Source organism: Tetrahymena thermophila (assembly GCF_000189635.1).
Source record: "Tetrahymena thermophila SB210 genomic scaffold scf_8254638, whole genome shotgun sequence".
Taxonomy (NCBI): domain Eukaryota; phylum Ciliophora; class Oligohymenophorea; order Hymenostomatida; family Tetrahymenidae; genus Tetrahymena; species Tetrahymena thermophila.
In genome coordinates, this window is record NW_002476407.1 from 945,684 (window position 1) to 969,998 (window position 24,315).

General features: G+C 21.9%; 10 protein-coding genes across 10 annotated transcripts; 2 read left to right on the forward strand and 8 right to left on the reverse strand. All coding sequences in view use genetic code 6, as the record gives it.

The window, feature by feature from the left end:
* Positions 1–828: 828 nt before the first annotated feature.
* Positions 829–4,489, reverse strand: TTHERM_00192070 (cyclic nucleotide-binding domain protein). The gene is made up of 3 exons (XM_001016783.2): positions 4,054–4,489; positions 2,729–3,604; positions 829–2,644 (listed from the first exon to the last, which is right to left on the reverse strand). The coding sequence occupies exons 1-3, from the start codon at positions 4,189–4,191 to the stop codon at positions 1,160–1,162; spliced, it is 2,499 nt and encodes an 832-aa protein (XP_001016783.2). The 5' UTR covers positions 4,192–4,489; the 3' UTR covers positions 829–1,159.
* A 2,031-nt stretch (positions 4,490–6,520) lies between these two features.
* On the forward strand, positions 6,521–8,218 carry TTHERM_00192080 (hypothetical protein; the record flags this gene model as incomplete). Its single annotated transcript, XM_001016784.2, has 3 exons — positions 6,521–7,079; positions 7,159–7,418; positions 7,481–8,218. 3 exons carry the CDS (start codon positions 6,521–6,523, stop codon positions 8,216–8,218), a joined length of 1,557 nt encoding a protein of 518 aa, XP_001016784.2.
* Positions 8,219–8,400: 182 nt separating this feature from the next.
* TTHERM_000192088 (C3HC4 type (RING finger) zinc finger protein) lies at positions 8,401–9,048 on the reverse strand (the record flags this gene model as incomplete). The annotated part of the gene is made up of 3 exons (XM_012797783.1): positions 8,401–8,578; positions 8,675–8,732; positions 8,934–9,048. 3 exons carry the CDS (start codon positions 9,046–9,048, stop codon positions 8,401–8,403), a joined length of 351 nt encoding a protein of 116 aa, XP_012653237.1.
* Positions 9,049–9,527: 479 nt separating this feature from the next.
* TTHERM_000192089 (transmembrane protein, putative) lies at positions 9,528–10,167 on the reverse strand (the record flags this gene model as incomplete). Its single annotated transcript, XM_012797784.1, has 2 exons — positions 9,528–9,918; positions 9,986–10,167. The coding sequence occupies 2 exons, from the start codon at positions 10,165–10,167 to the stop codon at positions 9,528–9,530; spliced, it is 573 nt and encodes a 190-aa protein (XP_012653238.1).
* A 1,202-nt stretch (positions 10,168–11,369) lies between these two features.
* TTHERM_00192090 (class I/II aminotransferase) lies at positions 11,370–13,623 on the forward strand (the record flags this gene model as incomplete). Its single annotated transcript, XM_001016785.3, has 6 exons — positions 11,370–11,445; positions 11,532–11,641; positions 11,872–12,186; positions 12,264–12,443; positions 12,911–13,321; positions 13,471–13,623. The coding sequence occupies 6 exons, from the start codon at positions 11,370–11,372 to the stop codon at positions 13,621–13,623; spliced, it is 1,245 nt and encodes a 414-aa protein (XP_001016785.1).
* Positions 13,624–14,140: 517 nt separating this feature from the next.
* TTHERM_00192100 (DNA topoisomerase II) lies at positions 14,141–15,375 on the reverse strand (the record flags this gene model as incomplete). The annotated part of the gene is made up of 3 exons (XM_001016786.2): positions 14,141–14,159; positions 14,252–14,450; positions 14,775–15,375. The coding sequence occupies 3 exons, from the start codon at positions 15,373–15,375 to the stop codon at positions 14,141–14,143; spliced, it is 819 nt and encodes a 272-aa protein (XP_001016786.2).
* A 310-nt stretch (positions 15,376–15,685) lies between these two features.
* Positions 15,686–16,333, reverse strand: TTHERM_00192110 (hypothetical protein; the record flags this gene model as incomplete). The annotated part of the gene is made up of 1 exon (XM_001016787.1): positions 15,686–16,333. The coding sequence occupies one exon, from the start codon at positions 16,331–16,333 to the stop codon at positions 15,686–15,688; it is 648 nt and encodes a 215-aa protein (XP_001016787.1).
* Positions 16,334–16,693: 360 nt separating this feature from the next.
* Positions 16,694–20,068, reverse strand: TTHERM_00192120 (hypothetical protein; the record flags this gene model as incomplete). Its single annotated transcript, XM_001016788.3, has 2 exons — positions 16,694–18,769; positions 18,836–20,068. The coding sequence occupies 2 exons, from the start codon at positions 20,066–20,068 to the stop codon at positions 16,694–16,696; spliced, it is 3,309 nt and encodes a 1,102-aa protein (XP_001016788.3).
* Positions 20,069–20,306: 238 nt separating this feature from the next.
* Positions 20,307–22,565, reverse strand: TTHERM_00192130 (hypothetical protein; the record flags this gene model as incomplete). Its single annotated transcript, XM_001016789.2, has 1 exon — positions 20,307–22,565. One exon carries the CDS (start codon positions 22,563–22,565, stop codon positions 20,307–20,309), a length of 2,259 nt encoding a protein of 752 aa, XP_001016789.2.
* Positions 22,566–22,803: 238 nt separating this feature from the next.
* TTHERM_000192138 (hypothetical protein) lies at positions 22,804–23,298 on the reverse strand (the record flags this gene model as incomplete). Its single annotated transcript, XM_012797785.1, has 1 exon — positions 22,804–23,298. The coding sequence occupies one exon, from the start codon at positions 23,296–23,298 to the stop codon at positions 22,804–22,806; it is 495 nt and encodes a 164-aa protein (XP_012653239.1).
* Positions 23,299–24,315: the final 1,017 nt, after the last annotated feature.

The following is a 24,315-nucleotide window of genomic DNA, read 5'->3' on the forward strand; positions in this document are numbered from 1 at the left end:
TTATTTGCCAAAAAAAAAAACTATTATTATATATTTATTTAGTTTGATTAAGTGGCCATTTCAAACAAAATTGTATTTATTTTAGATTGACTCTTGACAATCTCAATAATCTGATATTAGTTTACTAAAAATCTTTCTCCTTACTGCTATGCAAATAAATCATCATCTAAATTTGAAGAAAATTTTGAAACCCAATTTCTTTTTAATTATTTCCAAATAACAAATATTATCATTAAGTTTTTTAAAAATTAAATTAATTATGAAACTTAAACTCCAGTAAAAATAATATCATATTACTAATTAAAAATACAATTTAACGCCTTTGATAAGTTAGTATTTTTTTAAATCTATTTCTCTTTTTGTCAAATAATTTTTTATTTATTAAATTATTCAATTTAAAACTTATGAAACAAACTAAATAATTCTTATTTTTTAAATTATTAACTATATCATGATTTTTTAATACTAATTTATATTTTCATGATAATAATTGAAAGATTATTTATGGATTTAAATAAACAACAAAATATTTATTAGAAGTTATTTTGTTAGGTCTTAATTCTATATTTATTAATTAAAAATTCTTAAAATATATTCTTACAATTTGAATAATTAATTTAATCATAAAAGTTTATTAAAATTCATAAGATTGCTACATAATTTAATTTATTGTTTTATTTAAATTATATTTATCATTAAATTTAAGTTTAAATATATGTTACTGAAATGAGATATATACATATGATAATTAGATAAATAGATTTATTTCTTCACTTTTAAGTTTAAATATATGTTATGAAAATGAGATGGATACATATTGATATTTAGATAAATAGATTTATTTCTTCACTTGAAAACAAACAGGCTTTCAGCTATCTTCTAATTTATAATATTATATTTTTTACTTTAAGGATGCCCAAAAATAAGTAAGCATAATTTATTATTTTATATCTAAAGAAATAATTTTTTAAATTTTAACAAGCTTTGAAATTATTTTACAATAAATTAAATCAAAATTTTTTTATTGATTGATTGATTTATTTATTTAACTAAATGAGATTTTTTAAAGGAATATTCAGTTTTCCTAAATTAAATGATTTTTGATAAGATTTAACTCAAGTTAATAACTAAGTTTTAAGATCTAAGTTAGTTAAATTTTTCATTTTTAATTCAAAAATTCACTTTTTTTTTACTTAATAACTTTCTGTGTATTTCTATGCTTGAATTTACTCTTATTTAATCCCCCCGTTTTTTATTTTCTTATATTAATTATTTTGAGAACATTTGATTTATTATTTTAAGGGAAATATATTTTATAGTCTTTTCCAATGTCATCGAGTTAACTCTCTAATTTATGAGACACATTTTATGAACCATAATTATTTTAATCTGTTGTTGCTTACTTAAAATATAGCTTTGATCCAAAACTTTAGGAATAATATTGTTGTTTTCTAGGATTCAGCTATATTAGCTATTACTATTATTACACCTACTAAGTTTGTAATGTATTTTACTACATAAATTCAATTAGTTATGTTTTTAAAGAATCAAAATGATTTGCTAACTAACTGTTTAAATTTATAAAAGAAGGGTTATTAGGATAATTTATTAGCTGATTATCTTGAATGATTTCATTTTGGATATTTGAAAAACTTTAGTTATTTAAAATTATTTCATTTTATTTTTATTTATGGGGAGATCCTAATTACAAAAATGGAAGAGATCTTCTTCTATTTGCAGACAATTTATGATCATTTTATTCTTAATTCTCTTTCTTAAATTCTATTTATTTTGGTTTTAGTTGTTGTTATTATTAAATTATTTCAGCTGTATTGCTTTTTGTGGTCTAGCCTTGTTAGTTAAAATTATATCGATCATAATTTTCATTAATTTTATCATCTAGTAGCTATGAATTATTATATTCTTGTATTTAAATTTAAGAAAAAGCTTTTTATTGAAGCTCAGAGATCGGTAAATTTTAATCTGAATGGGCTATGTTATCTTGAGATTTTGAGATGTTTCTGAAATCTTTTATTTATTCAACTTGTGGTATTTAAGAAACATTTAATTTTATCATACTTTACATTTTTTCATTTTTAATATTAGCAAAACTATTTTAATCTTTTTACTCTATAATACCAATGCTTGTTGTCTATTTTTGATCGAGAAAGGATTTTGATTAAAATTAATCTATTGCTAAGCTTAAACTCCCTCTTCTCTTTTTTGATGAAATACTAGCTATACTTTTCCTGCTTAGACTCTGAACTTCATGTAGGTCTGATTGAGATTATTTTTACTTAAAATTTAATTGTTTTATAACTTCTATTTCTTTAGAAGGTTATTAAACAAAAACTTATATAATTTATCCTTTACTAGGCGCTTGAGCTTGTTCTTTTTACTGTTAACTAATTTTTTTTTGCATTAAAGTAATGCATTCATTATTTAGGTCAGTTTGATTTTCTTCATTTAGACTATGTTGCAAATCAAATGTATTACTGCAAAAAGAATCATTTTGTAAATCGTTTTTTCCTTCTAAATTATTTATTTATTAGTTTTGCATGCCATTAACTGTATTTGATAGTGGTGTTTAACTAAAATCTTCACTGTCTTCATCCTCGTCTGTAGAATACAAAGCATTTTCTACCTAGAATAAATATAAAATAAATTTAAATTTATGAAATTTTTATTAATAAATTTTTAAAAAGTTTAAATCTTGTTAATAAATTACGCATTTCTAGTTTAAAATTGAGTTATATTTATTTAATTGTCTTTAATTGAACTTTTCTCTTTGTTATGTCATGTGTAATTATTTTACTAACTTAAAATGATTTGGCTTGTATTGAGTATAATTACAATCGTTCTCAATATGAGAAATACTGCAACAAATTCTACAGGCTGTAGATATTTGTTAATAGCTTTGATAAAATTTTACTGAGTGAGATATTTTGTAAAAAGTTTCTTTTTCTATTGGATATTTTTCTAACAAATTCATAAAATCTATCAAACTAACTTGGAAAAGTGATGACATTCCTAAACTTTTAATGGTGTAGCAAGATTGATATTCCATTTTAAAGAATTCAACTTGCCCAAAGTATTCTCCTTTTTCCTTAAGAGTTCTACAAGTTGACTCTCTAAAATTAATCTCTACTCTTCCTTAGTTAAGTATAAAAATGGAAGGATTAGCAATGTGCTTATTTTCTTCCTGAATGATTTCATCAGAGCAAAAATAAATTTGCTTAACTTTTAAAGACAGCTCCTCAATAAATTAATTACTAAAATTATTCATAAAAATGTCTATTTTTTTTAGTGCTTCTCCCTAAACTTTAATCAATATTTCTCTCTATAAATTATTTGAAAGTTAATTTATGAACTCATTAGATTAGATTTCTTAATCTCTTTTTATGTAAATATATTCCAAATATTTTCTAATCTTATTTTGTAAATCCAGTTCTATATTATTTTATCTCATATATAAGTTAACACCACCCATAGATTAAATAAGTTACTCTCTATTCTTTGTTATAGACTATAAAATAGTACCTATTTTACTTATGCTATATCCAAAAAGCACACATCCAATCAAAATAATCATTACGTCAATAACCTATATATTAATATATTTTTATTTTATTACAATCAAAAATTATAGAGCATCTCAAAGTATTTTCTAAATAAATGTTAATATAAAATTTATTTTTTTTATTAAATAATTTAAAAATCTCCACAGATCATAATGTGCATACTCACTCATAACATTTATTTTTTGCAGAAAATAGTTTCAAAAATTTTGAGCATTGAAAATAATTATTTAAGTTAATGCATTAATAACAAGAATTAGATCAATTAAGAGAGTGCATAGTATATAATAAAACTTGAGAGCTTGATTTAACTTTTTAATTTTGATAACTTGAAATAATCTAAACTTGTATAATAAACTCAAAATATTTATTGTTTTATGAGCAAATTAAGAAAATAATAATTTTAAATGATATTAGTTAAAATAATTGTGGACAAAATGTTTTTATAAATAATAAAAGAAATAAATAAATTTACTCTCTCTAAATCTGTTTTTGGTGTAAAATCTCCGTATCCTACTGTATTCATTGTAACTATACTAAAATAAAGACTTTTTATATAAACACTAATTACACTTACATTTTATAAACCAGAAAGATCTATCCAATTATCCATATTGTTTAATTTTTACCATTAACCTAGTTCTACCCATTAGCAAGCTACTATATGGCCAGCTAATATATCTAGAGTTATCAAAGTAAATAAATTAAAAAGCTCCTATTTGACAATACTAAATATATTTTCTTTAAATTTATCAATAAGTTCTAGTAGAGAATTAATTTTAAGGATTAGAAATATGTATTCCTATTATTTGAAAAAATATAAATTTGGAAAGAGGAGAATGTATAGAGCTAAAATGTCTATGAGCAATCTTTTTTTAATATAATTAAGCAAAATATCTTGATGAGTCTTTATGATCTCTCCTTCATAAAAAAACTAAGTGTTTATTTTTATAAGAATATCAGCAATAAACACTAAGTACAGTTTATCACTAAATTTATTTAAAAAAATATTTTATTTTAAGAAATAGAAATATGAGTTAATAAATACTGGATGTCCTCATGAATACTCAAATATTCAACATTAGTACGGAATGGTATGTAAAAGAATGCATAAATTAGGCAGATTAATTGGATTCGCTCCCAAAATATAATAAAGGCGCTATATGGATCCCATGGTATTATTTTTTAGTCAATATATATCATAAATCGGATAAATTTATCATTTAAAGTGGCGATGAAGGTTGCAACACAAGTGTAAATTTTATTAATAATTTTAATAAAATTAACAAACTTACACCTTTTTCTATTAATAACAGCCTTAGTACTAATTAACTATTGTTTATCTTTTTCATTGGTAATAACACTTTTATCAAAGGCTTTATCAGCAATAATATCTATCGCTAATTTATTAAACATTTATGGATTCAGTTTGCATTTTTGCAATTTAATTAGCCTAACAACGTATATTATCATATAGAATAGATTAAAAAATTATTTCCTCCAAACTTAATTTAGGTTTGGAGAAGTTGAATTTTTTTTTTAGTATTTCTAGGCAGTGTTTTTGTTTGTATCTTGCTAGTAAATAAATTAGAGAGAAGTAGACATATCGCCTCCATTTTAATTTTTTTTTTCTTATTAGCATTTCAATACAGAGGAGATATCATTTGATTCATCTTTTATCTTTTAACTCTAAACCTCAACTTTTTTTTAAGTTGGTAATCTTTCATCCTCCTCTCCTAAAATGCTTATCTTTTCAAAAGTCACATCTATAATATCTTCATTTTGTTTATTTTTAAATCTTACAGTCGAATCTCTATCTTCAAAAAGTTATCGCCTATTTGTGGCACCTGACAAATATATAGAAATGTCTTCTTCCATCTAGATAAAGCAGGTTGTTTGCTTATCTTGATATTATAGTTGGATATTTATAGTAAATTTATATATTTATCAACCAGTATGAGAAAAGGAAACAAAAATTAATTATATTTACCAAAAATTTTCAAAAAATTATAGTTAATTATTTAGTAATACTAATATAATAGCCAAAATTTTTGCTTTTATTTATTTACTTCTACTTTAGTCTATGAAATTTTTAGAATTTCATTCATTTTACATTCTTTAAGGATAACTTTAAGAGATTTTAAATGAAATTACACTTAAATATATTAGGAAAGCCTTAAAAAATTAATTAAAATTATTCTAAAATTACAGAATTAAACAACTGAAATTTTAATTTTGAATAATTTTATTTTTATTTTCATTTATATTTTAAATAAATTTAAATTAACACATAGTATTAAAAATATTTACTCATGGTTTAATATTTTATATTAAGTTATAAACTTCTTTAAATAACCATGTTAAGCTACTATAAGTTAGATTTAAATATTTAGAAACACTCATTAAATCCATTTTTATATGAATATACATGAGTAACAAACATATGAACACTTTAAAAATTTAAATTAAAAGAAATTTTAGAAAAATAGTTTAAATTATTTTAAAATTTTCTAAAATAGGAAAAAGAAATTGTTCAAAAAAAATGTATCTATTAAAACAATTTAAAAAAATTCTAGATAATACAAGTATTTTTATATTATTCCTTATTTATTTATCTTTTCTATTCAAGTAAAAGCTTCACATTTATTGTTAATTAATTTTTATTATTAAAATAAATTAAACATAAAAGGTCTTAATTAACTTTGATTTTATTTAAAATATGAGAATTTATATAAAAAAAGATGAAGATTTCAATATTATTTTAATAATGCTTGATAATCTTTAAATAATAATTAATTTAATTTAAATAGAATTGCATACAAAAATATCATTCATTATTTGTTCCTTCGTGATATAATAAATTCAATATATTCGTATTGGAAAGAAACAATTATTTATAAAGCTTATTTACTTATATTTTTTAGTCATAAATATATATTATAATGAGTTATAATTGCTTAAAACATAAAAGTAAAGCAATCCTCTTTTGTATTGACGATAAATGCTCTAAATAAAGTAGATATATCTGTAGTAAATGTGAAATTAACAACGAGCATGATAATCATTAAATAGAAATGATTGAAGAAATACCTAAAAAAGTCAATAGATGTGTTTTTTAAGATGACCCAAAAGAAAAATTAATTTCTTCAACAAAGGAACTTATCAAATAAATAAAATAGAAATTAAACAATTTACTGCAAAGATATGAAGAGTAAATATGCTTACTTGTTAAAGATGAGTGCTTAAAAGTAGAGAATTAACTTTAAAAAGGAAAGAAAATGTTATCATCTAATTTTAATGAGCTACTAATTGAGGATTAAGAGTTATTTATTGATTTAGTAAATAACAGAATTGGATTCGATTCAATAGCTTAAAATGTCAGAAACAGATAAACACAGCTAGAATAATCTATTTCGTAAATTTAGTCTACGTTATAAGAAAGATTAACCCTACAGACTTTTAAAAAAATAAAAGCTTTTGAAATATAGCTTGACACTATTTGTAATTTTATTACGCTAATTTTTTACTTACATAAAAGTCAAAATTCAAAAATTTAATCTTTTGCTACAAAAATTAACAGATAATATCCAAGAAAAGTCTTTTTGCATGTTAAATGAAGATGAGTTAGTGGTTGGGGAAGAAGATGGAAGCTTAAAACTGATAAATTTAGAATAGAATAAACAAATTGCTTCTATTGAACTTAAGCGAGTTGTATCAAGTTTTTCGTTAGAAAAAATTAGTTCTTTCTAAGTTGTAGCTTATGAAAAATAATCAGAATTTTTAGAAATAGTAGACTTTAATGCTTTACAAGGAAAAAATATAATACTATTAAAAAACAAAGTAACAACTTAAAAGTAAATAATTAAAATTAGATTGAAATATTTATAAATATTCGTTATTAGGGTTTAATTTCTTGTATCAAATCTGTCGTTTTTGGAGAGATAATTAGTATTGGTTATACAAATGGCTAGCTAAAAATATATAACTACAAAGAGAAGACTTTTGTTTCAAAAATAGATTGCAATTTTGATAATTCAAATGCTGATATGTCTATACAGTGCATTGATATTCTTAATGATCTAATTGCTGTTGGAGGTAAAAGTGGGTTTGTTATGATTTGGAATTGGAAAAGTGGTTAACTTGTTAAAATTCTAAAGAAAGCCTTTACAAATAGTGACTTATCTTCGAAAAGCAATACACACGAAGTAAATAAGGGCAGGTCCATTAAAAGAATTTTATTTGTAAATGCAAATGAAATTCTTACATAAGGAGAAGATGTTAACTCGTTTTAATTTTATTCACTTAATATTGAGAATTAGCAGTAATATCCACTAAGTTACATTAATGTGATTAGATTCTTATAACCTTAGGATTATCAATCTATAATAATCAAAAAACCATAATATGAGCTTCCTTTAGACTTTGAAACATTTTAAAATGAATATAGCAGGGATAATATTATTTTTATACAAAAAGATTTTAGAAAAAATGGACAATATTTGTAGATTTACTGCCATTCTACTAACAAAATAAAAGGTTAATACTATTTAGAAAGAAGTTCTTAAATAGTAGCTGTATATCTTACTTCTAAGCATCTCATCGTGTTTTATTAAGACGGAATCATAGAAGCATATGTATGATGAAATTGTTTTGTTGATAAATAATTTACAGTTATTAAAATATATTTCCATTTGTGAATTATTGAGTTTGATTTTAATGTATTAATAGTAATTATATATTTTCTAGCTTGATATTTCTATATTTAATCAATGTTTAAATGTTTATGTTGAGTTTTCAAATTAATTCATTTTCAAATATTAATTCAAAATGGGATTCTGCAATTAGGACAATTTTTTTCCCTCAAAGCCCTAACACATTCACTATGGAAAACATGTCTACAAGGTAGAACTAATATTCTTTCTTCTGGTAAACACTAATCTATACAGATACTGCATAATCTATGCTCATCATACCTAAAACTTACATCCTATTAAGACAAACTTTAATTAATATTAAATTAATTATTTTATTAATTCTAGTTTTATTATTAATTTTATTATTATTATTATTAAAATTGTTATTGTTATTATTATTACTATTATTATTATTATTGTTAGCTCTATTAAAGTAAGCTCACTGATAAATCGCTCTAATCTAATAATAATTATTATTATAAATTATGTATATTTTATAGATTCCTACTCTTTAATTTTTCGTAGCCAAAAATTAAATTTAAAAATAATATTAAACTTATTGCTACTTCAGATCCATATATAGCATTATTAATATCCTAATTAATATCATCGTTTATAGATTTAAAAAGTATTTTATATGAATCTATAGTGTAAAAATTACTATTAGCACAAAGAAACGCAATACCTGATGTAACTAAAAAGTAAAATATTATGTAGATTAAGAGTTTGCACTTTTAATTTTAGAATCTAATTAAGCTTATACGCCTGTTATTCATTTTATAAGTTATATTCTCAGATATGATTGAAAAAATCCAATAGCTAAGTTAAATAGAGCAAAAAACAATTCGATCCTATTAAGTAACTTCAGGACTATAGTATGAATTGCTAAATAAAATGTATTTAGTATTTAAATAAATATCTATAAAGGCGAAACCATAAAAAACTAGTCTATATATTTGTTTTAAAATTTTCTTTATCATTTTTGTTACTTCTATTTTAGGTCTATCTATATCAATCTGTCTTAAAAATTGTATTTTAAAAGATTGATTTATAATTTTTAGATATTTTTCTTAATTTATAATTTCTTTAAAAAGCAAATGAAAAAGAAAACATGATATTTTTTTATGAGAAATAATTCAAAAATGAAAAAAAAAAAATGATTTTTTACATTATTAAAAATTTAAAAGAAAATATTTTTAAATTATATTTTAATTGTATGTGTTTAACACTAAACTTTATAAAACAATATGCAGTCTCAAAGATATATTTTTTACTTTTTCTTCACCATTCTAAAAAAATTACATAACACAATAAATAAATATTGCATACTTTAATTTCTCCTATAATCCTATAAGATAGTCTTCTTAATTAAAATAAATATTAATATGATATCAATTTAAAAGAGGTTATTAACTATCTACAAGGGTTTGTAAAGACTTTAATTATCTATAGGTAAATACTAAATTTGATAGAAGAATAGCGCTTATAGAAAATTCCATAATAGTTACTACTTTTATTATTTAACCACTATTTTAATCTGCTTAGAAAGCATCATCTATGTTTATTTAATCCCCAAAATAAAGTATAGTTAAATAAAATCCTACAGCAAGAGGGATAAGGATGTAAATTATTGTAAAAACCTTAATCTTTTGTTTGTGTTATGAAAAATTGTAAGCGCTAATAACAGAATAGAATATAAAACATGATATTTACTCAGCGATTATGGTGAATATCCAAAAAGAAAATTGATAAATAGCTAATCCAACACTATTTTAAAATGTGATCTGTGAATTTATTTAGCAATTAAGCAACAAATACTTTATCGAAAAATAAAAGACAACAAAAGCGAAGCAATAAAAGAAAAGTCTGAATGTTTAGAATATTACCCTTATCATTTTTTATTGTTATTGTGTATATTTTAAATATTCTAAGGTCTTTTTATCTAATTAAAAATATTTATGATTTTTACAAAGATATGTAAGAAAGGTTCATTCAAAAAGTAATATTAAAATTTATAAATACCACATATTTAATTAAGTAAAAAAATTTTAAGTGAAAATTTTTAAAGTCAATTTTTGATTATTAATATTTTCTAAAAAGATAAAAAATTTTCATCAATTTTTGAGCAAATTAATTTACAGAATTTTGTTGAGCAATTTAATGCATACTTTAATTTAGGTAAAGATTTTATAAATAAATAAATAAATTTTTGTTATTTTAATTTTGTAAAATTAATAAAAACTAAAAATTTTTAGCATTTTTTTAATCTTGATATTTTTCAACAATTTTTTTGTGTAATTAAAAAATAAATAAGATAATCTAATTAAATTTATTTGAGAAAACAAATATAATTTTTTATTTGAAAACAACTCAAATATTATAAATATGTTCGTTTAGTTTACAATTTTTATTTTGGTTTTAGTTTAATAAAAATCAATTTTCTTTAAAAAACCTTGTAAAACTATCTTTTTCAAAGAAATTTATAATATTTCGATGTTTTTATTCAAAAATATCTAATAATAATGTTTTTTTCATATAAAAAATAAATAAACATTTAAAAAAAAAATAATTTCACTCTAAATTATTTTTAACTTAGCATTAAAATAAATAATAAATAAAAGCTTTTCATAGTAAATTATTTCTTTTTAAATAGCCATGAGTAGAATTTTAAGTGGAATAGTGAATACTCCTTTAATTCATTTTAAAAATTCAAAATACCTTTTAAGATTTAAAAAGTAAAGATTATTTTAATGTAATCAAAAAATTTAAGTATAACAAAGTTGCAAAAGAAAATATAATTCATATACAAGCTAAGTAAATGACACAGATAATAGGATGACAAATCGACATTTACAAAGAAAATTAAATTTTAAATAACTAGATCTTTACTGTTTCAGTAAAAATTAATGCATAAGAGACGTATCTAACGTAAAATCTAATGTGATGAAATACACGCAATGAGAAAAAAGAATCTTTTGATGTATTTACCTTAAAAACAAATTTTGTATATCTGTTTAATAAAAAATTTATTTTTAAAAACAAACAAACAATAAATTAAATAAAAACACAATAAAGCTTTAAATAGAAAAATTAAAAGATGCTCTCCAGAATTCTTACTAGACACTTCTCCCTTTGGGCTGGCGTTCCCAAGGCTCCCCCTGATCCAGTTTTAGGTATGCAATATGATTTATAATGAATATATTTACGCCTCTTATCTTTAACCGAAATAAGGTATTTACTTATTATTATTTTAATATAGGTGTTGCTGAAGCCTTCAAGAAAGACCCTGCTACTAATAAGGTTAACCTCTCTGTTGGTGCTTATAGAGATGATAATGGCAAGCCCGTTGTTTTAGAATGTGTTAGAAAAGTAAACATATATTTACTACTGCATTTACATTTAAAATTGCACTTTTATTTCATTAAAAAAACATTTAATGAAAATTTAAAAATCAAAACAATTAAATGTTTATAAAAATCTAAAAATTGATATAAACCTTCAGGATGACATCTTATAAAAAAGATAATTGATCATTTAATTTAAATTTATATTGCTTGTGCTAAGGATTTTATAATTAATCAACATTTTACAAAAATTAGGCTCAATAAATCGTCATTGAGAAGAATCTTGATAACGAATATTTACCTATCTAAGGTAATGATGTATTCACTCATGCTGCTTTGAAGTTAGGTTACGGTGATGCTTTTTACAGTTCTAACAAAGATAGATTAGCTGGTGTTCAAGTTCTTTCAGGAACTGGTGCTTTGAGAACAGGTTTTGATTTCTTAAAGAAGTTCTTGCCTGCTGAAACTACTGTCTACGTTCCTAATCCTACCTGGCCTAATCACAACAATATTGCTCGTGATGCTGGCTTTAAGGTTGAATTTTACACCTACTATGATCCTGCTACCAAGGTAAATAAAAATACAAAGATTTGATTGAAAATTTATAGTTAAGTGGCAAATAAAAATGAATTTTTCAATTAAAATAGTCTGTTAACTTCTCAAAGCTTTTAGATGAAGCTAAAACTTTTAAGAATGGTTCTGTTTTCATTTTACACGCTTGTGCTCACAATCCTACTGGCTGCGATCTCTCAATCAATCAATGGAAAGAACTTAGAGACGTTTTCCTCAAGAAGAACCACATTGCCTTCATGGATATGGCCTATCAAGTAAAAAATACACTTTAAGTTTTAAATTTTAGAAATAAAAATCTTAGGAAAGCACTGAATTAATTAATTAATTAAATAATCTAGATCATTCATATTAATTAGCACATTTTATTAATTAAAAATAAAATAAGAAATAGGAATTAGAAAATTTAAAACTTTTTAATTTATAAAGCCATTCAAAAAAAATAATAGTGAGAGAATGAAAGATATTTTTTAATTTAAAATATCTTTATTTGTTTAAAAGCAATAAATAATATAATTAAATCAACAATAGAATCAATCAATCAATAAATAATAATAATTCCTGTCTGACTAGCTTTATCAGAAATTAAAAAGTTTCATCCACCTAAATTATTCAAATATTTAGATTATTAATTTTTTGCAATTTTAGAGATTTATATAAATCAATCAATATTTTGTTTCCAGATTAGAGAGCTAAAAATAAAAATTTATTAAAAATTAATTAGGGTTTCACCAGTGGTGATTGTTAAAAGGATTCTGAAGCTGTTAGACTCTTTGCTGATTCTAATGTTAACATGCTTTTGGGCTAATCCTTCGCTAAGTCTATGGGTCTCTATGGATAAAGAATAGGTTCATTATCCGTTTTGACTCAAAACGCTAACGAAGCCTAAAACGTTCTTTCATAATTAAAGTAAGTCATTCGTCCTAATATTTCTTCTCCTCCTCTTCACGGTGCTAGAATTGCTGAAATTATTTTGACTAATCCTGAACTCTTACAACTTTGGTACAGAGAAGTTAAGATTATGGCCGACAGAATCGCTTAAATGAGAGTTCAATTAGTTAAGAATTTAAAGGATGTTGGTTCTCAACACGATTGGAGCCATATCACTAACCAACGTGGTATGTTTGCTTACACTGTAATTAATTAATTTAAATATACATTTTTTTAATTTGATAATATTTTTAAATAATTCTATTAAAAATAATAGATAATTATTGATATATTTATTATAAAATAATTTCATTCAAACGATTTAAATATTTTTATTGTATTAAATAAATTTAGGGTGTCAATAAATAATAAGTCGAAAGTTTAATCAACGACTACCACATCTATTTGGTTGGATCTGGTAGAATCAGTATTGCTGGTTTAAACACCAAGAACGTTGGTTATGTTGCTGAAGCCTTCCACAATGTAACTAAAAATTCTAAAGTCTGAGAAATAAAAATACTTATTTGTATATTCTTACTACTTATATTGCATAAGAGGAAATAAATAAATCATTAGACCTCTGTTAAAATATCTGTATTTTACATGCTCATTTATGTTAATATGTTAAATAATTCGTTTTTTGCAACTTTAAGTATCTCAAATTACTTTTCAAATAAGAAATTAAATAAATAAAATTATTTCAAATTATTCATCAAACTTCAAAGCATAAAATTTCATATTTTAATATTAATTATTTGTAAAAATTTTTATTTTATTTAAATAAGTATTTGAATATTGTAAATATAAGAATAATTATCCATTAAAAATTAATTTATTTATTAATAAAAGTTAAAAATTATTTTTGGTGTTTAATTTAATATTCATATTATTAGTTATGAAAAAAATAATTTGCTATTTTAAGGGTTAAAACCTTGTGATTGATAGTAGAGGTTAAAATATAAAAACTAATTAAATTTATTCTTAAATATTTTCAAAGTTTAAAAGAACTGTTTAAATTTTTTATTCAATTTTCAATGAAAAATCTAAAATATTTTTTTAAAAGTAAAAAAATTAATGAAAATAAAAAGTAAATTGAAAAAAAAAATGTAAAGAAAAAATAATAAACACATTTTACCTATATTATTTTCCCAATTATTTCATAACTTCTAATTCATCTTAATCTTAAACATTTAAATTTTTAATCAATTAATCTTATTTTATAATCTAATTAATAAAATTCACGTGAGTACCTCCATTTTATGGTAATCCATTAACAAATGAAATTATATTCTTTTATAATTACTAACCTGGAATTATAATATTATTTTTATCTTCTAGAATTATGAGTTAATAATATTAATCAACAAAATTAATAATATTTAAATTCTATTATTTATGTTCTTCATTAATAAACATATATAAATAATCTAATAAATTATTTACATTTATAATTTATCTGTCTAAAAATAATCTTGTATTATTATCCTGTTTACAATAAATTATAGTAGATGAATAAATTCCAATCATTTATGCATATAAAATTTATTTTAATAATGGTAATTAATCTTTTTCAAACTTGAAAAAATTATAATCTATTTTAAATCTTATTTACACATAATCATCCTCTTATTATTGTATTAATTATTTATTGTTAATACTTGATTGTATATTATCTTTTTTTTATTTGTTATTGTTTATTTTTACATGAGTTATTTAAGGTTCACTATGTTTAGTATTTCCTTCATAATGTAATTATTTGAAAATTAAATTATCATATTTAGTTTCTACCTCAAAATATTCAGATAATACATTTGTTAATTTTGCACCATAACCATTCTTTCCTCCAGTTAATTTTGGATCATTTAAATTTGTATTTTAATAATTTGATGAAGTTCTTTCATGTGAAAATATTAATTCTGGAATAAATATATTATCTTATTTTTCAATAGGAATACCTTTTCCAACCGTTTTCAAAACAATTTCACCTTCAATTTCATCAAAATCTAAATATATTTATATTCCTTTTTTTTATTTTCTCTATTGAAATATAACATCTCTTGCATTGGTTAAAATTTCACCTATTACAGTTAATAAACCTGGAATTATTTTAACTTTTTTATACTCTAATGTTATTTAATTCTCTTAATTTTTAGAGTAAATTGGAGTCATAATTTCTTCAGGTTGTATAGAACCTATGTACATATCAGCACATTATCTAACGTGCAATTCAAATTTCATTTATTTGTATTGATTTTGCATTTTTTTTATTTATTTATTTATTTATTTTTAAATTATTGATTTAATTATCTAATGATATATAAATTTCTATTATTTCTTATTTATTTGTTTTTCAATTTTTCATAAAAATATAATTTTTATTTTTTGTTTTGTTTTCGTTTTTATTTTTTTTTTTTTGTTGTTTTTTCTTTTTATTTTGTTTTTTTTTTTATTTTTTTAAATTAATGATAAAAAGTTATAAATTGTTAATTAAAAAGATCATATTTCCTAGCTCAGGAAAAGATCAACTTTTAGCGTAAATAATGTTTTAAAATAAAGAAAGTAATAGAAATCATTTTCTAATTTGATTATTGTAGGGTGGTAAATTTATAAATTAAGGTGAATCTAAGATATTATTGCTCATATTGATTATCTACGAATTCTACCCTTGGATATTTTAATGATATATGTTCTAGTTCTAGTTCTAGTATTGATATTGGGGAATTTAACTAAAGGGATCATTGTATTAGGGAGCTTGGCCAAATGGATCGTATTGATGATAAGCTTATTACATTGGAGCTTAATTATAGGGATTATATTACTGAGGAATTTGATATGTTGGAACTTAACTATAGAAAGCATTCTATTGAGGAATTTGTTAGATCGGAGCTTAATTATAGTTAAATTATTATTGAGGCAACATATAAGGGACATATTATTAAGCTATTCTTTTATTTATAAAATCTATAATTTCTTGTTTATTGGGTGGATTTTAAGATTTTTCCTCATACCACTACTAATACTAAAATAAAATGGAATTTTATCTGCTACATTGATCAAGATATTTAAAAACATTTTTTATTTTTTCTTATTCTAATTTAAGATGAAAACTATCATTTTATATTTCTTATTCCTCACTCATATTAATATCTGTCTTCAACAAGAAACCTAAATGCTTCTTTAATTCAACAAAGTCTTGTTATGGTATATGTTATTACATTTATAGATTCTAATCTATAATTTCATTTTTAGGTTGATTTTATACAAAATCAAACTGTTTCATCTTCTCCAAACGATAGCTTTTCCTTCTATGTTTCTATGTTTCTTTATTATCTTGTTCTTATTATTCTCTTACTTGCTTTTAATATTATTCTATATAAATATTGTATTATTTCACAATAATAATTTTTCATTTTTTTATTTTAACCATTTTTCAAAAATAAAAATATAATTTTTATTTTTTGTTTTGTTTTCGTTTTTATTTTTTTTTTTGTTGTTTTTTCTTTTTATTTTGTTTTTTTTTTTACTTTTCAAATTATATATTTCAATATTCAGTTATAAAAAAGTATTTCAGAATCCATCAATTGTTGTATTTATTATCGTCATCAAAAAAATTGGGTGGATCGAATTCGAATTAAGAGATACATAGATTATTTTATTATTATTATTATTATTATTATTATTATTATTAATATTATAAATCGTTATTATAATTATAATTATAATTTGTAGTCCTGTCTTGATACAAGGTCAATGCTTGGTTTTGATAATTATTTTCAAAATTATTGGGAGTACCGTAAATAAATTATGTATTTAAATCGGCGTTGAAGTTATAATATTAGAATTCATATTTTTCTTCTTCTTCATATTATTCTTCTTCCATTTGAAGAGCCTAATTATTGTTCTATTCGGATTATTAAATTTAGTGGAATTATATTTGTTATGGTTCCTCATGTTGGTAGTCCATTTCTTAATCTTAGAGCGCAAATCTACGGAACTTTTCCTATTACTACTACTGAAATTCGATATTTTAAGAGAAATATATCTCATAAGCCCATCTTTGTTATTCTCCATTAGGGGCAATATCTAAGGGCACATATCCACAAGTTGTATTTAATATATTTGGTGGTTGTTATTATTAATTCTGCTATTATTAATTCTACTATTAATTCTGCTATTATTATTGTGGCTCAGGGATAACATCTGCGTTAGATTAAATTTAGATTTCCTATTATTCGATATTATTATTTTAATTCATAACATTGCTCTAACTGTTGTTAACAGAATTTTTATTTTTCGTATTTGGTCTCTTGTATGATTTTTTAGCTTTCTTAATTTTTTTGTTTATGGGAATAGAATTAGAATTTTAATCTCCAGGTATTTCATCATCATCTTGGTTTTCTTAATCATTTTTAGGATTTAATTCTTCTTCTTATTAATTTTTTTTAATATATTCCTCCCTTTATTTCTTCTCTAATTCTAATCCCAAATATTATTATGGACCGTAAAATTCTATAAATTAAAAGAGCTAATAGTTTAATTAATTTAAATCGCTTGTTTGATATTTCTCGACCACAAAATTCTATATAAATAACATACTTTATGCGAACTTAATTTCATATTATTAATTTTAAATATTTATTTATATTTATATATCATTTTGAAAAACTGAATTCATTCTCCTCTAAATATTTTGAATGTGCCTAAATAAGTGTTAACAGTGCTATACGTGAGGTTGATTCTTGAATCGAGCTTGGTTTCTATTAATTATTTCATATCTTTTGAGTAGACATTTTATAATAAGAGAAAATATCTGTACATCTCCACATTTGCTTACTTTGCATTGCTAGACAAAAAACTTTGCTTTTTCATAAAGCATAATATTTTATAATTTTCTAAGTTAATTATATTATTCTTCATCTGAATCACCGCCCATATTAAGTTATTGTCGTTATTATTTATTTTTAATTGCTTTGCAGAAATTTTAAACCAAATAAATTTACGGTTCTAACACATATCCGTGTATAGTAGTCAATATATTTTTCCAAAATATATTAAAAAAGTGTCCTCCGTAGGTAAAATTTAAATTAGTAGGCAATACTAATTATTTTCCCTTTTCTATATTGTCCATAATGTCTTTAAATTTATACTAGACACCAAAAATGTTATTCCTCATATTTAATTGTTTGTTTTAAAGAACTGACTCTTCTGTGCAAATTTTTTATATCCTAATCATGTTGAATTTTTGATATTTTTCCAAATTATCTGATTTTTGATCTTAATTTATATTTTGGCTTTAATTTTATTGATTTGGTGTATAATCAAAATCTTCACCTTATTCGCCTATTCTTAAATAAGGAACCACGACGGGTAATAATTATTTTTTTCCATTTCTTCCTTTGATTATCTCAACAAAAACTCCCATTTTCATTTATTGGTTTTTAAAAAATTTTGGAAAATTAGAAGTTTTTTTACATTTTAAATTCTAAGCATCTGTTTAAAAACTATCCATAAAACCGTCTTACTCTAAATATTTCGTATTTAGATAATGGATTGTGTTTGCTAAATAGTATTGTAAGTAAATTAATTCCTATAATATAGGTTTCAACTAGAAATCTTTGTTCTCTTGTGTTCTCATCTAATTCAATCCGTCATACTATTATTAAATTAAATTTAATCCTAGCAAGTAGTAGTCTATTTGCTTTTTTATCTCAAAATTTACGTTATTTTATTGATCATCTTATCGCATTTAGTTTATATGTTGAAATAGTTATTCGTTCGCCATCATCTCATATTAGAGAATATTCTACACTCCGGTGAGATTATTTTAATTTTCATTGACGAATTTGCTCATATATTTAAAATAGCTGTGTTTCAAATCTTATTCTTATTGAGATTATTCTTATTATAATGATCCGGATCCCATTTCAGCATTCATTAGATCTTCAATTTGTTGGCGCTTTTGCGAAAATTAGAAAGCATAACCTAATAAGAACGTTATATAATATATCCACTTGTTATTGCAAAACGTCTTATCTGAAGATTCTTTCGCAAAACCAGACCAATACAATAAAATAGAATATGAATTATAAAACATATACTGAAGAAGAACTAGATCTTCTAGTTTTACTCTCTTTTACTCATTTCCGATATCCTGTAATGAATCTAATATTTTTTGTCCAATATCTACAACCTCATAGTCTAATTTCATCTCTTCTAAAAATTTTTTATTGTATTTTTCTGAAATTTTTTCAAATTCTTTCAATTATTTTCTTTTACCTCTTTTATTATTTTTTATTCCTAATTGATTCATGAAAATATTCTTTAATTCTTAAAATTCTTCTCTTTCATCCGCACTCACATTGTGAATGTTTTTGTTATTGTAGTCTAAATTTTAAATTATTCTCCCGAAAATTTTTTATTCTGTTAAATTTTCTATATCAAAATGAGATTATATTTATTTCTTTTCTTTAGCTATAGTATTCTATGGTCTTGAAATCTTAAAGCCACTCAAGAAATCTACAATTTCTTCATGATTGTAAATTTTTTTATCATTTTTTTATTTTTTATGAAACTATAGTAATAATGATTCTTATCTAAGTAAATCATATTTATTTTTCACATCTTACGACTCTTTAAAAAATTTTCCCAATTATTCTTTCACATTTTCAAATTCACCTATAACATTTTCTCCAATTTCTTATATGGAATATTGTTAAAGTTGTTCTAATGTTAAGAAACCATTTGACATATTTTGGTCTCCTTCTTTATTTAAAATCTCCATGATAATTCTATTCTGATCATAAAGAGTTTAAGATTGAGGATTATTCTAATCCATATTCATTATTATATTTCCGACTTGTTTTTCTAACCTTTTTTATATTAAAACCCTATTATATTAATTGTTTTTTCTATGTTATAATTACTGTGTTTTTTCACTATAATAATTTTTCATTTTTTTTAAATTGAATTAAAATCAATCATTCAATAATAAAAATATAATTTTTATTTTTTTTTTATTTTTGTTTTTATTTTTTTTTTTTAATGTTTGTTTTTTTTATTTGTTTTTTTTTTGTTTTTTTAAATTAAAGAAATAATCAAATTCCCATCTCAGGAAAAGATCATATTTTCATATAAAATTTTATTTTAATTTTTAAAATTTGAAATGTAAAGAAATAAGAATTGGGTGCGGATCATTATCTGTTTTGGTTGAAGATGTTGTTATTGATGCCGGATAATTGTAAATTCTATGCTTAGAAGTTCTACTAATATACGTTTTAGTAAATATAATGCGGAACATAATAATAAGCTTACTACCCTGGAGCTTAATTATATGTAATATATTACGGTTGAATTTACTATATGGCTATAGGATATTAATAATATATAATATTCTAATACGGAGCAGGCTAGAATTAAACTTGATTATATATGTTATATTGTTAAGGTGGAGGGGCGTATTGTTGAGTTTACCCATAAAGATTTTATTAGTTGAAAGTTGTACTAGAAATGAAGCTATTGTAATTAATATTATTTTAAGTTTGTATTCTATCTTAAGAAAATACATAAGATCCCATCGTATCATTTTAAATCATATTTTCTTATTGATCTTAACCTTAATATTAAATTTAATTTTAATTTTACTCTTCTTCTTCATTTTAGTTTTCTTACTCTTTTTTTTATTTCTTTTTGAGTTTTTCAGAATTCTTTTCATTCTTTGAAGCCTGATTCTTTCTCTTTTTATTCAATTCAGTCTTTTTCTGTTTTTAGCCGCTCGAACCATTGATATTAATTTTATCGGATTTATTTTCATCGAGATTATTTTCATCAAGATCAATTTAAATTTCATTTCCTAATTATTAATTTTCACTGTTTAAATTTAATAATTCATCGATAAGTTTCAGTCCTTATTAATCAAATATGTTTTATTCCTAAATCTCTTCTTCAGCTGAAAATTAAATTTATATTTAATTATTTTTGCTCATTTTTTTCAAATTGTATCTTTTTTTTTTGGAAGCCTTTCGAATTTCTACTTTTTCTTTTCCAATATTTTCTTTTCTTCCTAAATTTCTGTCATAAAACTTATAGTATTGAAATCTATCTTCTTTTGAAAATATTAATTATTCATCTTCTTAAAATTTTTCATGCGGTTCTATATTCCCTTACAAAATTAAATCAAATCTTCCAATTTATGATTTCGAACATTTATTTTCCATTTAAATTTATTTTGTCTTAATTTATAACAGATTATTTTATCTTTCTTAAAATGTGAAAATATTAATTTTAACTTAATTATTAACTCTTTGAACTTTATCTATACATTCGAACAATGATGATCTCTTGAATTTGAAATAGTTTTATTTTACTAATTTTACATCATTTTAAATTTAAATTCTATCTAAGAAGAATCTTTCTATAATGAAAGAAATAGAAATTAAAAATTCTTAGTTTATATACTTGCATTAGTAAATATAAAACTTTGCCTACTCTTGGAATAAATAATTCTGGAATAATCTTTATTGCTCAGAATTATACAAATTACCTTCTTTTATTCTTTTTTCATGATCAATTATTCTGCAGAAATAATAAGCCATTTGCAGTTACAGACTTTGTATGTTACCATATGGGTCTTATAGTACATTTTTCCAAAATGAATTATAAATTAAACCCCCTGGACAAACTTTAATTGTATATGGCATCATTAAATGACTATTTTCAAGTTTATTCTAAAGTAAAATTTTATCATCAGATATAATACCGCCTTATCTATAGATTTTCTTATCAGTAGAGCCACTAACATTAAAAGATAGAAATTAAAATATTTTATAAATAGTTTGAGAAGTATTCTAATGTTATTAATTAAATTGGTAATCGCCGAAACGTAAATATGGAACGATTACAGGATATATATATGTTTATTCATTCTGTTTGCTGAAATCGAAGAATAATCCTACTTCTCTTTAAAATTTCTAAATTAAATAAGAAACATCGCAATCTTTTACATCATGCTCTGATTCAATCAAAGGAATCATTTATTAAATCTATTCTATAATTCCATTTTATTCTAAATTTTTGAAATTTACCTTAGAAACAATATTTCCTAGTTGGACTTAGAAATTAACAATGTCTTGGAGTATCATTTTTTATAGAATATTAACTCTATTTATGCTTTCGAATTTGTTGATATTTTGTTGGATGATATTTAAACCTAGAAAATAAACTTCTGCGTAGCTAGTTATTTTCATATCATCTTTTTAATCTATTACGCTCAACAAGTATTCTTTTTTAAACATATTATATTATAATAATGTTTAAATTTTTTAATGTCTGTTTAAATTTTCGAATTCTTCCCTGCCAATGAAATGATTCAACTTCATAAAATATTCATTTTTCTATTCTTATGAAGTAATGTTTTAAGTTTTTTCTTTTCTTCCGTCCAATAAGTCCTCCATTATTTATTATTTTTGAGAAAACAGAAAAGCATAACCTAATAGAAAACATAAGAAAAAGAAATGTTTTTTTGATATTAAAGATTTTTAAGCTTCGTTATTAGATTAAGATTATAATACTTTATAAATCTATTTGAAGAAAATTTGAATAACAGCAAAATCTTCTATCTTTAATACTTTATCATTGTCTTCAGGATTTTATAGTGTTTCGATTATTCTGTCTGCAATATTTACAAATTTGTCATCCAGCTTAAATTACTATAGAAGATTATTATTATCTGAGTTCAGGAATATACTTTACGTTATTGATATTGCTTTCTTTCTTCATAAAATCTTGGATTATATCTCCGAATAATTTAACATATTAGAAATTCTCCTTGACATTAAATATTTCTTGTTTTCTAAAATCTTAGTGTATGTTTTTATTTTAATTATCATTATACTTAATAATGAAGAAAAATTCAGATTTTTTAATTATGAAGTCTATAATTTCTTGATTGCTAGGTGGATTTTAAGATCTCTCCTTATACCATTGCTAATACTCAACTAGAGATGAATCCAATCTGCTACATTAGTTGAGATAGTTGAAAACTTTTCCTATTTTTTCTTATTATAATTTTAGTTGGAAATTATTGTTTTACAATTCTTATTCCATGTTCATTTTAATATTTGTATCTAGCAAGAAACCTATATGTCCCTTATAATCAGAATTCTTATATGATTCTGGTTATTACATTTTGTATTTCTAGGTCGATTATTCTTATGCTCGAACTATATTTTTCCTTCTTTTTCTTCTTAATTCTCTGTTCTTTCTTACTACTTATTTACTTTATTTTCATATAATTATTGTATTTTTCCACATTGATAATTTTTCAATTTTTTAAATTAAATTAAAATAATTTAAAATAAAAATAAAATCAATAAAAAAAATCAATCATTCAATAATAAAAATATAAACATTATTCATCATTAATATACTATTTTATAATATTATTGTTTTAATTTTATTCATAAAATAAAACAAACTCATATTATCTAGTTTTCTCATCATAATTATAAACATATTTTATTTATTATAAATCCTAAATTTTCTCAACACAATATTCAAACTAGTTAAATTTATTTTACTGTATTTTAACTAAAATATTTTTAAATATTCTAACACAGAAACTGAAATCTTAAGATGAATATAAAAATATGAAATTTTATTTGTTATCATCTTTTTTAAAATTTGATAATTTATAATTAAATTTGCCATTATTTGAATCTTAAATTTATTACTCCTAGTAAATTATTTATACATTTAATTTTCAATGAAATCTGTCTAATATTTCTCATGCATGTAAAGCAAAGCGCTGTTTTTTATTTTTGTAAAAATACTTTACATATATAAATCAATTAAAAATTTGTTAAAAAGTTTTTAAAAAATGTAGCCCTCCAAGTGAAATGCTTGGAGGAAAAAAATTTGGTATGATAGGTCTTTGTTTCTAACCTATTAGCCTTAAAACTCTCCGATTGTAAAATTTCTCTTCATTTAAGCTTTTATCTTAGTTCCATTAATATTTAATTAGATAAATTAATTTTGTTTTAAACTACACTCATAAAAATTTAATTAAAAGTATTTTTATTCCTTTTCATGTTTTGAGTAAATATTTTGTTTATTAATGCAGATCTTAAGTTAAATCATGTTAAAATTATTTTGTAAAGCTTTTCAAGTCATCATTTTTAATTTTTTAACTATAAAATTGTTGTA